Here is a 12,248-nt window from a genome sequence, read left to right on the forward strand (position 1 = left end):
ACTAGGGAATTTCATTTGGGGTAAGTCGAACATTTATTGAAATAAGAATAATATATACAGAGGTAGTCCTAGAAATGTTAATTAAAATTTAATGGGTAAAATTAATTAAACACGATGGGGCAGGTGACCTGTCGCAGAGGTAGAACGTGGGAATTCATGGACACCTATGTGATCCAAGGCAAAAACGTCTGCAATAAACTTCTGCGGCTGGAACTTTGGCTGAGTCATTGAGCTGGAGGGGAAAGTTACCTGGACGTTTTTTGATCCAGGAAGTGGTCACACCCCTTATGATAGGGCCATTTGATTTGGCCCAGGGGCAGAAAGGTGTGACTGTGAATGAGGCACGTAAGGGGATCAGCAAGGTAGAAGTGGAGGAGCCTTAGCCCTTGCAATTGTCCAGCAGCTTCAAGGTTCTTGCAGCCTGTATGGACAGAAGCTGGCACAGTGGTGCAGGAAGCCATTCAAGCAGGGGAAAGTAATAGGAATGTAGTGGTAGTAGGGAACAGTATAGCCAAGTGGATAGACACAGTTCTCTGCAGCCTAGAGCGTGAGTTCAGAAGGCCGTGTTGCTTGCCTGGTGCCAGGGATTGGGACATCTGCTCTGGGCTAGAGAGGAACTTGTCGTGGGAGGGGGAGGATCCAGTTGTTGTAGTACTTAAATGGCCCAATGACATAAGTAGAACTAAGAAAGAGGTTCTGCCTAGAGAGTATGAGCAGCTAGGGGCTAAATTCAAAAGCCAAACCTCAAGGTAACCTGACCCAGGAGCAAATTGGAGCAGGGTAAATAAGATTAGAGAGCTAAATGCTTGACTCAAAGATTGGTGTGGGGGAAATGGGTTTCGATTCATCGCATGAGTACTGGGAAAGTGGGAGCTGTGCAATTGGGATGGTTTCAGCTAAACTGTGCTGTGACCAGTATTTTGGTGAATCTTATAATTAGAGGGAGTTTTAAACTAAATAGTGGGGATGAGGGATCAGGTGAGGGAAGATGTGATAAACTAAAGAGAGAGGACAAGGCAAGAGAGCAAGGTAGCAATGAAGGAATTAATAATCTGAGTGTGGCAGGAAGGGGCAGTGTGCACAAAGATCGGAAGATCAAGATGTAGAATCTGTTTGGATGGAGCTAAGATGCAGCAAATGTTAATAGGAGTGGTTTATAGGCCACCAAATAGAGCATGGTATAATTCAGGAAATTAGAGGTGGATGTAACAAGAGTAATACAGTAATCATGGTGGAATTCAATCTATGTATAGACTGGGTAAACTAATTAGCACTAATGCTGTGTAGGACAAATTCCTGGAATGTATATGAGATTGTTTTCTCGAACTGTATGTTGAGGAACCAACTAAATAGTTGACTACTTTAGATCTATTATTGTGTATTAAGAAAGGGCTAATTAATAATCTCATTGTAAAGGAGCCTCGACAGAAGAGTGACTAGAATATGATCGAATTTTACATTAAGTTTGAAAGTGATGTAGTTCGATCCAAAACTATTGTCTTAAATCTAAACAAAAGAAATTACAAAGGTGTGTGGGGCAAATTGGCTGTGTTAGATTTGGAAACTACGTTAAAGGGTATGGTGGTAGACAGGCAATGGTTAGCATTTAAATAACTAATGTATGGTTTACAAAAACTTAGATTACTTTGAGGCACAAAAACCCAGCAGGAAAGATGATCCAACCATGGCTAACAAGAAGTTAAAGATTGTGTTAGATCAAAGAAAGAGGCTTATTAAGTTACTAGAAAAAGTAGTAAGCCCGAGGATTAGGAGCATTTTGGAATTTGGCAAAGGAGAACCAAGAAACTGATAAAAAGAAAATAGAATATGAAAGTAAACTAGCGAGAAACATAGAAATGAACCGTCAAAGCTTCTAAGGTATGTAAGAAGGAAAAGTTTAGCAAAGACAGATTTGTCACTACAGGCAGAGACAGGAGAATTTGTACTGGGGAATAAGGAAATGGCAGAGAAACTAAACAAATACTTTATTTCTGTCTGTCTTCACAGAGGAAGTTACAAAATCCCTCCCAGGCATACTAGAGAACCGAGGCCATAGCAAGAATTAAGAGCTGAAAGAAATTAGTATTAGGAAAAAAGTAATACTGGAAAAATTAATGGGACTGAAAGTTGATTATTCCCTTGTCCCCTGTTGAAAGAGGTGGCCATGTTGGTGGTCATCTTCCAAAATTCTATAGATCCTGAAATGGTTCCTGCAGATTGGAAGGTAGCAAGTGTTTAAGAAAGGGAGACCTAAAGCAGGGAATTTCAGATCTGTAAGCCTGACATCAGTAGTAGGGAAAATGCTAGAATCTGTTATGAAGGATTGAAACTGGAATCTTAGAAAATAATGGTAGGATTGGGCAGTCAGTGTGGATTTATGAAAGGGGGGTCATATTTGACAAACCTGTTGGAGTTTTTTGAGAATGTAACCAAAAGTATAGATAAGGAGGAACCAATGGGTGCGTTGTGTTTCGATTTTCAGAAAGCTTCCAATAAGGTCCCATATGGAAGGTTAATAAGCAAAATTAGAGCACATGGGATTGGGGGGTAATATACTGTCATGGATTGAGAACTGGTTAACAGACAGAAAACAGAAGGAATAAATAGGTAGTTCTCAGGTTTGCATGCTGAGAGTAGTGGGGTACTACAAGGATCAGTGCTTGGACCCCAGCTATTCATAACCAAATCAATGATTTGGATGGAGGGACCAAATGAAATGCTGATGACACAAAGATGAGGAGGATGCAAAGATTCTTCAAGGGGATTTAGACAGGCTAAGTGAGTGGGCAGAACATGGCATAAGGTCAGGGATGATTGCATTGAATGGACCCAATGATCTACTCCAGCTCCTATTTCTTATGTTATCTTTTATATCTAGAAATCTATCATATCAAGGGACATGGGGATGGAGCAGGAAAATGGCAGTGAGGTAGAAGATCAGCCACGATTTAGTTGAGTGCCCCAAAACTTACCATTTCTGCCCTAATATCACCTTATATGGCTTTGTCATATTTTGTTTTATAATGCTGCTATGAATGGCATATTATTATATTAATGCCATTATATAAATACAAAAACCTTAATTTCCTGCATTTCATATTTTTAAACTTCATTGTAGGTTGGCTCCAAATGTATTCTGTGCCAAGATAATTTAATCAGTACTGCTTACACAATTATGCATATAGGATACTGTTAAGGTGGTTTTCGAAGCAATTTTGTTACCACCATGTGACAGAGAGCTAAGTCTAAGAAAGCACTCTAGTTTTGACCATGAAAGGTACACCACATGTGACAGTGACCCACAGAATTTGCAGGGTCTATGAGAGGGCAGCTCATGAATATGGAACAGGTGGGTGGAATCTGTGGCATGCATACAAGATAGCTTTCTAGATCAGCATGTCAAGAAGCCAATTTGAGAACAGGCAATTTGGATTTGGTATGGTGCAACAAGAAATGATTAATAAACTTCTAATAAAGGGACCCATTGGGAATAACGGTCATATAATAGAATTTTATATAAAGCTTGAAAGTGATTTAGTTAAGTATGAAGCTAAGGTTTTAAATCTAAACAAAGCAAGCTAGACTGGTATGAGGGGTGAGATGACTAAGGTAGAATAAGAATCTACATTGAAAGATATGACAGTAGACCAGTAATTTAAAGAAATAATACATAATTTGCAGCAAATGTACACTTTTAAGCACATAAAACCACAAAAAGTGGTCCAACCCTGGCTCGAGGAGTTAAGAGATTACTAGATCAAAGGAAGAAGCTTTTAATGTTGCCAAAAAGAGTAGTGGATTTGGATGATTTTGGAATTCAGCAAAGGAGGACCTTGAAATTCAGGAAATATAAAGAGAATATGATAGATTAGCAAGAGACATAAAAATTGATTATAAATGTTTCTGTAAGTAAGCAAATTAGAAGAGATTTGTCTAAGTGTTAGAGACAGATGAAATTATAATGGGGAATGGGGAAATGGCAGAGACATTAAACAAATGCTTTGTATCTCTTCATGGTAAAAGGCACAACAGACATTCCAGAAATAATGGGGAAACAATGGTCTACTGAGAATGAGGGACATAAAGAAATAGCACTGGAGAAATTAATGGAATCAAGTGACGACAAATCCCCTTGACCTGAAGGCCTGCATTGTGGGATTTTTAAAAGAGGTGACTGCAGAGATAGTGGATGCATTTGGTTTTGATTTTCCAGAATTCCTTTGATTCTAGAACAATTTCCAAAGATCGGAAAGTAGCAAACATAATCCTGCTAAATCAGAAAGCAGGAAAAGACATTTACCTCAGCCTCAGCTATAAATGACCTAAATTAATGACCCGGTTGAGGGATTGAGTGTAACATTATGATGATCCATATGCTTTGGGAAAAGCCTGTATTTTCTTTTTGTGCGATGCCCTCATTATTTCCAAAGTGAAACAGGGGCATTTTCTGAAAGGGGTGCAAGTAGACTTTCTAGCAGGCAGTTTAGTTCTAAGAAATGCCCATGTGACCTGAGGTTGACATGGAGATGAAAAGCTAAAAATCAGAGGGTAAGTAGAAAGCTAATTGCAGTGGTGTCAAATTCCAGCCTGTCTTGTGGCAGGCAGTTCGGAACACCAAATTCTTCAGAGGAAGAAAGCAACGTTCGCCAAGAATGGATCAGTTTTATGTTTGGCAGGAAGAAGAGTGTAACTCTGGTCTCAGAACCTGCAGCTCAGAACATATCTTGGTGTTGAAGCAGGGCTCTGATCATAGAGCAGAATTGTTATTGTGTGTTATACAGTTAGAAAGGACAGAGCTGAAGATGGGGAGAGCAGGAGACTGGATTGGAACGGGACCCACTGCTACTATTTCAGTTTTGCAAGAGCCAACCAGGCCATTTAAAGGGGTCTGAGAAGGGAATCTCTGGGGATTCTGTGCCATCAGGATTATCATGATCTGAGTGAAAGAGGGTTTGTAGTAGTGTCTCTTTTTAGTGTTAACTGCATCCAGGAACCTCAGAAAATACGGCTGCTGGTGAAAGCAACTTGAGGGCCAAATCCGTTCAATGGGAAGTGAGAGGTCCCAATGCCAGAGGCTGAGTTGGAAAGATTGATATTTTCTGTGGTGCCACATTTGTGTGGGAAATAATGACTTGTAACTCTGAGGTGTATCTTTGTATCAACTATTTAGAGTGAAATTTACCTTTTTATTTAAAGTAACTTTTGTCTGTTAACATTTGATTTACATTGATTTAACTTGGTTTGGAACAGCGAAAGTTTTAAAAAGTGAGATCTTGTCCATCAGTTTTCTTTCATTGGTGCTGTGGGGATTCCTTTCTTTTAAAAGTTATCATTCTCTTTGGGGATTGTAACAGTATATCCAAGTTTATTGTTGTTGTAAAGTTAGGAAAAAATAAGCCTTGAGGGGAGCACAATATGGTTGCAGAAGGATGTAGACCGTTGGGTGAGTGGGCATGAACGTGGCAGACAGAATACAATGAGGCAGAGTTGAAATTTACTCATTTTGATCAGAAAAATAAAAAACGCAGAATATTTTTGAATGGTGAGTGACTAGGAAATGTTTGCCTTCAGAGGGACCTGGGGCATCCTTACACATGAATCACAAAGTTAACATGAAGATGCAGCAAGCAATTAGAAAGGCAAATGTATGTTGGCTTTTGTCCAAGGCCCCAAACACATCTTCCAGGTGAAGCAGGGCTTTACTTGTACCTCTTTCAATGTGGCCTGCTGTATTTGCTGCTCACAATGCAGTCTCCTCTACTATAGGGAGACCAAACACAGACTGGGTGATCGCTTTGCAGAAAACCTCCACTCATCTGCAAGCATGACCCCAGGTTGCTGGTTGTTTGCCATTACAATTCACTATCTTGCTCTCGTGCTCACATTTCTGTCCTCAGCCTGCTACAATGTTCCAGTGAAGCTCAACATAAGCTGGAGGGGCAGCACCTCATCTTCCAATTAGGCACTTTACAGCCTTCTGGACTCAACACTGAGTTCAACAACTTCAGGCCATAAACTCTGTCCTCCATTTTTTTTTGCCACGTCAATCTTTTTCTTGTTTTTGCTTTCAGACTGAGCTGATTTTTATTCTGATATTAACACCTACTCTGTACCTATGTTTTGTTTCTTTAATACTGCCATTACCACTTCCTTTGCCCTTTGTTCCTTGACATTTTTGGTATTTAATCTCCCCTGCTCTCTAACCCATCCCTGACCTTCCCTTTTGTTTCACCTGACCCTCCCTCTGTCTTCAACAGCATAAAACCCATCACGTTTCTACCTCTATTCAGTCCCGAATAAGTCATGTTATACTCGAAACATTAACTCTGTTTCTGTCTCTACAGATGCTGCCAGACCTGCTGAGTTTTTCCATCACTTTCTGTTTTTATTTAAAATTCTTAAGGAGCTTGACAGGGACAAGTTGGATACTGACAATTATTTCCCTGACTGGGAAATCAAGGATACAGTGTCATAGTCAACCCCTTATACTGAAACTATCTAGGACTAAGATGAGAAGAAATTTCTCCACTCACGGCTTGTGAATCTTTGGATTTTCTACCCTAGAGAGCTGTATCCTTGAGTATATTTAGGATGGAAGCTGATAGATAATTGGTACTTGGGTGGGTGCTAAGGTAATTAAGGGTATGGGGCTAGAGCAGGAAGGTGGAGTTGAGGTAAATGGTCAACCATGATCTTCTTGAATGGTGGAGTAGGCACAAAGGGCCACGTGACCTATTCCCAATCCTATTTCTTAGCTCTCAAGAGCCATTATGAGTACATCTCTGACACCTGTCTGCCCCGTGGACATGAAAAATTGCCCTTTCATCTTTCTGAGCTAGTGAGATTTGCCCAGGCGTGTACTGACCCTGCTAACACACTTGTTGACTCCTTCGATCATGGGGATGAATGCATCTTTAACTAGAAGCTGTTGTCTAGCCTGGACCCTTTTGATGAGTGAGGTCTAGGGTTGCCAACTCTGGCTGATGTATTCTGAGAGACATTGGCGGATGTGACATCATGGGAAGCCAGCGGAAGTGACGTCACAGCACTGACTAGTTGAGCTGAATGGCCACTTTCTGTGCTGTGTATTAGATCATTCAATGTAATACATTTGAGATTGGTAACTGCAAAGATACAGCGGAAAGCAGCTACAGGGCTGTGCTCTATCAAGCTTTTCCGTTAAACTAGTTATCCTGGTCTCGAGTCACATCGTCTGTTTCTGTGAGCACGGATTCAGTGTGACACAGAGTGAGAGGGAATGAACCTGTCTTCACTAAATTCTGCTATTGAGTCTGAACAATTCGTCCCCTCGCCAATTGCTCTTGAGGGATGGAAATCAGCAGTGAACCACAATCTTACCTGGTCACCACCAATTCAATCCAACACTAATTAATAACCTCAATAACACTAATCAATCACTATACAAGCATCCAGCCAGTCTCAGTTGAGCCTAACCTTGGCTCATAATCAGCGCCCTTTCCTGCAGCACTGTAGCCCAAGTGGGCATAGCCCCAACTGTTTGGAATACTGATCATGTGCTCCGTAGGCTATGCGGATATTGCTGTCCAGCGAGACCTGCCAATGCTGAGTCTGGCTTTTCTGTGGGTGGGAGAGTAGGTTCCTGGTTCAGGGAAGATCAGCTGGTATGTGAACACAGGCTGTGTTTGGCTGACAGCTGGTACCTGACACAGGGAAGGTCAAGTGGTGCCTGAGCACAGGCTGTGATCGGGTAGCAATTGGCCCTGGCTATCTGGAGGGTCAGGTGGTACCTGAGAATGGGTTGTGGTTGGCTGGTGGCCGATCATGACTGGCGTTGCTGGAATGCTTTGTTTGGCGAGCAGGAGATTGGCGCTGATTCTGGGGTCTCCCTACCATTGTGGGAGGGTTGGCAACCCTAGCTGAGGCCAGTGTGCGCCCCCTTTTATTTGGCTTATTGGTGTCTCTTCAGGCATGAGGAGTAGGGACTGCAAGGTTATGGAGGCTTCAAGCCTGACTGTAACCTAACACAGAAGCAAAATACTGTGGATGGGTGGAGATCTGAAATAAAAGTAGAAAATACTAGAAATGCTCAGCAGGTCTGGCAGATTCTGTGGAGAGGGAAATAGAATTAACATTTCGGATTGATGTCCTTTTATCTGACTTTCATTCGCTCTGACGAAAGGTCATCAACCTGAAACTTTAACTTTGTTTCTCTCCCCAAAGTTGTTGCTAGACCTGCTGAGCATTTCTAGCATTTTTTGCTTTTATTCCTGACTCTAACCCTCCTTGTAAGGGGTAACTAGGGTTGTGGTGATAAATCAGCAGGACACTCTAAGATTTTCAGGGTTCTATTATTAGCATTGTGCCATTGGACACAACAATGCAGAAAATTAATCATTGTTTGGATTCTGTGCAAAACATTTTCTGCAGGAATTGTCATTGATTAGCTGTCAGTATGCTTTTAGCAGAAACTTTGGTTGTGGTCAGTCCTAGCCAACTTGTAAATACCTTTTTGTTTGCCTGTGTCCACTATGGTGCTAATATCTTTCAGACAATTTTCTTGAGAATCCATATTATAAACCACTTGTCTTTCCTGTGCGGGGCAGGACAGGAGGTTTGGTTGGTGGTTGGGGGAGGTGGTGGGGGAGAAAGAAAGACCAAAGAGCCCAAAACTATGGTGGAGATATGTTCTTTTAAAAGACTTTTACTTCTCATATTTTCCTGTCTCCAATGTATGTGATTTTATTCTGTTAACTTTAAAATGATTGCAATGTATAGTTGTTTTAATAGACCTATATTCTCTTATTTCAGGAACATTAGGTGTGATCACAGAGGTAACAATAAAGGTCAGGCCTTTGCCTGAATACCAGAAATACGGCTCTATTGTGTTTCCAGATTTTGAACATGGTGTGGCCTGTTTGCGAGAGGTAGCACGACAGGTAATTATTCATTCCTACATATGAGATACTGAGCATTTCCTCCAACAAAACGGTTATATTTGTACCCAGTTCTGAACAGTTGAAAGACTGGCAGCTGCAGACAAAATTTTGTAGTTCCTTTTGGAGGGATTAGAACTCATGGCTTACAGAAACATTGACAGCAATACAGCGAATGACCTAAAGCAGAAGTTCTTCAGTAATTTAACATGCACAGTGAACACACGAGCAATCCATTCTTAATGATTTTAACTATACCAAGTGACATCTTGTCATGATTTGTCTTATGCTCTTGTTCAGCTGTATAAAAGTGTAAATGTGGTGCTGAGGATGGTCTGCCTTGAGAATCCTGCACTGTGAACTGATTGCATTCAAGTTCTCAAATGGAAGTGATGGTTAAATCAGATTTAAAAGATGATGCTATGGTCACCAATAAGTTTTCTATTTGTATATCTTATATTTCTTTGTGCAATCCTTACAATGTTAATCATCCATCATTGTATTCCTTTTCTTGCTATACCTGTGAAAATACCTAATCCAATATTGTGTCTCATCCCTCATCATAAGAAGGTTACTAATGGAATTGAATGTTATATTCCTTTGCTTAACAATAAATTGTCTTTATATTGCCCTTTTACAAAAAGTCTCAAAGCATTTTATGGACAATAGGAACTGTTCAGTGCTTTGACCCTATTCTAGCATGTAATTAGATCATGGTTCATGTAACTTAATTTACCCACGTTGATTACTTATACCTTAACACCCTTGCCTTAACACCCTTGCCTAACAAAAATCTATCAGTCGCAGTTTTGAAATTTTAAGCTGACTTAAAAGGCTGGAATCAGATGAATGGAGACTTTTGCTGGGGAGAAAGTTGTAAACATTAGAAGGTTAGGTATGGGTGGAGTTAAGGCATGAAGAGATTTAAAGATGATGGTGACTATATTAAACTTTAAAAGATGTAGGGGAAATCTGGGACAACAGATCAGGGGTGTTAGGTGAGTGGAACCTGGTGTGGGATAGGATACAAATGATAGAGTTTGAGGCATAGGGAATGGCTTCAATCTTTCAGTTATTTAACTGGAGAAAATTGTAATTAATCAAAGACTTAAATATTGGACAAGCAGTTTGACATTACGAAGGTGTAGTAGAAGGATCAAGTGACATTGTGGAGAGAGATTGAGTTTGGGGTTGTTGGTGTAATGTGGAAGCTGACCCCATGTAGGCTGATGCTGTTGACAAAGGGCAACATGTGGATGAGGAAGAGGAGATGACTCCTTGGGTCACTGTGGAGGTAATGGGCAGGAAGAGAAATCATTCCTGTAGATGCAATGGCTGGATAGTTGAAAGTGGAATCAAGCATGGGCAATCCCACTATGTTGGGCAAAAAAACAAGAAATGCTGGAGGAGTATGGTGTGGGAGATGGAATTTAATGTGGAGAATTGTGAAGTGATTCATTTTGGTAGGAAGAACAGGGAAAGGAAATAAAATATAAAGCATACAATTCTAAAGGGGATGCAGGAGCAGAGGGACCTGGGGGGGTCTATGTGCACAAATCATTGAAGGTTGAGAAAACAATTAAAAAAGCATATGCAATCCTGAACTTTATGAATATGGCATTGAGTACAAAAGCAAGGAAATGATGGTGGATCTTTTATAAAAACTGGTTCAGCTTCACCTGTAGGATTGTGTTCAATTCTGGGTAGCATACTTTAGGAAAGAGGGTGAAGGCTTTAGAGAGGGCACAGCAAAAGATTCATGAGAATGGTCCCAGGGATGAGAGATTGCAGTTACGTGGATAGATTGACAAAGCTGGGGCTGTTCGCTTTAGAGAGGAGAAGCTGGAGAGGAGATATGATAGAGATGCTCAAAATCACGAGGGATCTAGACAGACTAGAAAGAAAAGGGCAGAAGGGTCGAGAACCAGAGGCAACTTGATTTAAGGTGATAAGCAAAAGAATCAAAGGTGACATGAGGGAAAGTTTTATGCAGTGAGTGATATGTTCTGAAATGCACATCCTGAGTGTGGTGGAGGCTCAATAGTGGCTTTAAAAAGGGAATCGGATATATATCTGAAGAGAAGATTTGCAGGGCTATTGAGAAAAGGCAGGCAAGTGGGACTAGCTGAGTAGCTCTTGCAGTGAACTACATGGACACAATGGGCCAAATGCTGGTCTTCTATGCTGGTACCATTCTATGAATCTACATGTAAAAGGTGTTTTTTATAAGCTATAGCATTGCTCCTACCTCAGCTCATTACTACTGAAACCTTGGTTTATGCCTTTGCTGCCTCAAAACTTGACTCTTCCAATGTTCTGGGCATTGTCCACCTTCCATAAACTTTAGCCCATTCAAAGCTCTGCTGCCTTATCGTTCCAAGCTGTATGCCAGGTAAGATGTAAGGCTTTTAAGTTCTTCACAAATTGTAGATCTGAATATAATCAGAAAATGTTGGCAACGTGTAGGTCAGTTAAAGAGAAAAGATTATTACATAATTTTTGGTCATGAATTGTCTTTCCACAGTTGCTCATTGACTTACTGTACATCTCCTTCTTGTTTTAACAAGCATTTTGGTTATATTCCGTTTGAAAAGATTGTGTTTAGGAACTGGTAAGATACTAGGTCCGATGCAAGAATTTTGTACCAAAAATCGGAATATTGAAAATTTGGCAGGAGTAAACCCACAAATTTCTTGCCCTTCAAAATTATTACCTAGTTTATTTTGACATCAGAGTGAGAATTTGTTTTATACTTTCATCTCTGCAGAGATGTGCTCCTGCATCAATCCGTCTAATGGACAATACACAGTTCCAGTTTGGTAAGCAAATATTAATTTTTGGGAGAGATTTTTATTAACAATGATGTATATTAATTTTAAAGTTTGTATTTTAGTTTATTATATGACCTATAAGAGCTAAGGATGTAATAATCCAGTACTACATGAATTGACATTGACTCCATGTTAAATGACACTGTCAAACATCATAGTGCATGCATTCGATTATCAGGGGCCCTTTTTTTTTCTCCTTTTCATTTAGCAATGGGCTAAAATTGTGGCTGAATATCCAATTAATTACATTGACAAGGGAAGGAATAAAAATCTGACTTCAAAGACCCTGTTAGGGTCTTTTAATAAATACATTTTTTCTTTAAAAAGAATTAGCTTTTGCTCTCATCTCTGAATTTGAGCCTTCGGTCCCAAAAAGGCCAATCTAACTTTAAGTTACAACACACAGCTTCCTTGAGTGGTAGATATTAATTCATTGAAACCTGTTTTGAGGACTATTAAGTGGCTCATGACGATCCCAACTTGGTTTTATTGAGTTAAATTT

At 40.3% G+C, this 12,248-nt stretch overlaps 1 protein-coding gene across 1 annotated transcript in view; it reads left to right on the forward strand.

Moving 5' to 3' along the window:
* Positions 1 to 12,248, forward strand: part of agps (alkylglycerone phosphate synthase) — a 153,310-nt gene that overhangs the window by 99,167 nt on the left and 41,895 nt on the right. The window contains exons 11-12 of the mRNA XM_041201287.1: positions 8,791 to 8,918; positions 11,683 to 11,734. Coding sequence (XP_041057221.1) covers positions 8,791 to 8,918; positions 11,683 to 11,734 — 180 coding nt within the window. The remainder of the gene's footprint in view (positions 1 to 8,790; positions 8,919 to 11,682; positions 11,735 to 12,248) is intronic.

Source organism: Carcharodon carcharias, chromosome 12 (genome assembly GCF_017639515.1).
Source record: "Carcharodon carcharias isolate sCarCar2 chromosome 12, sCarCar2.pri, whole genome shotgun sequence".
NCBI lineage: Eukaryota > Metazoa > Chordata > Chondrichthyes > Lamniformes > Lamnidae > Carcharodon > Carcharodon carcharias.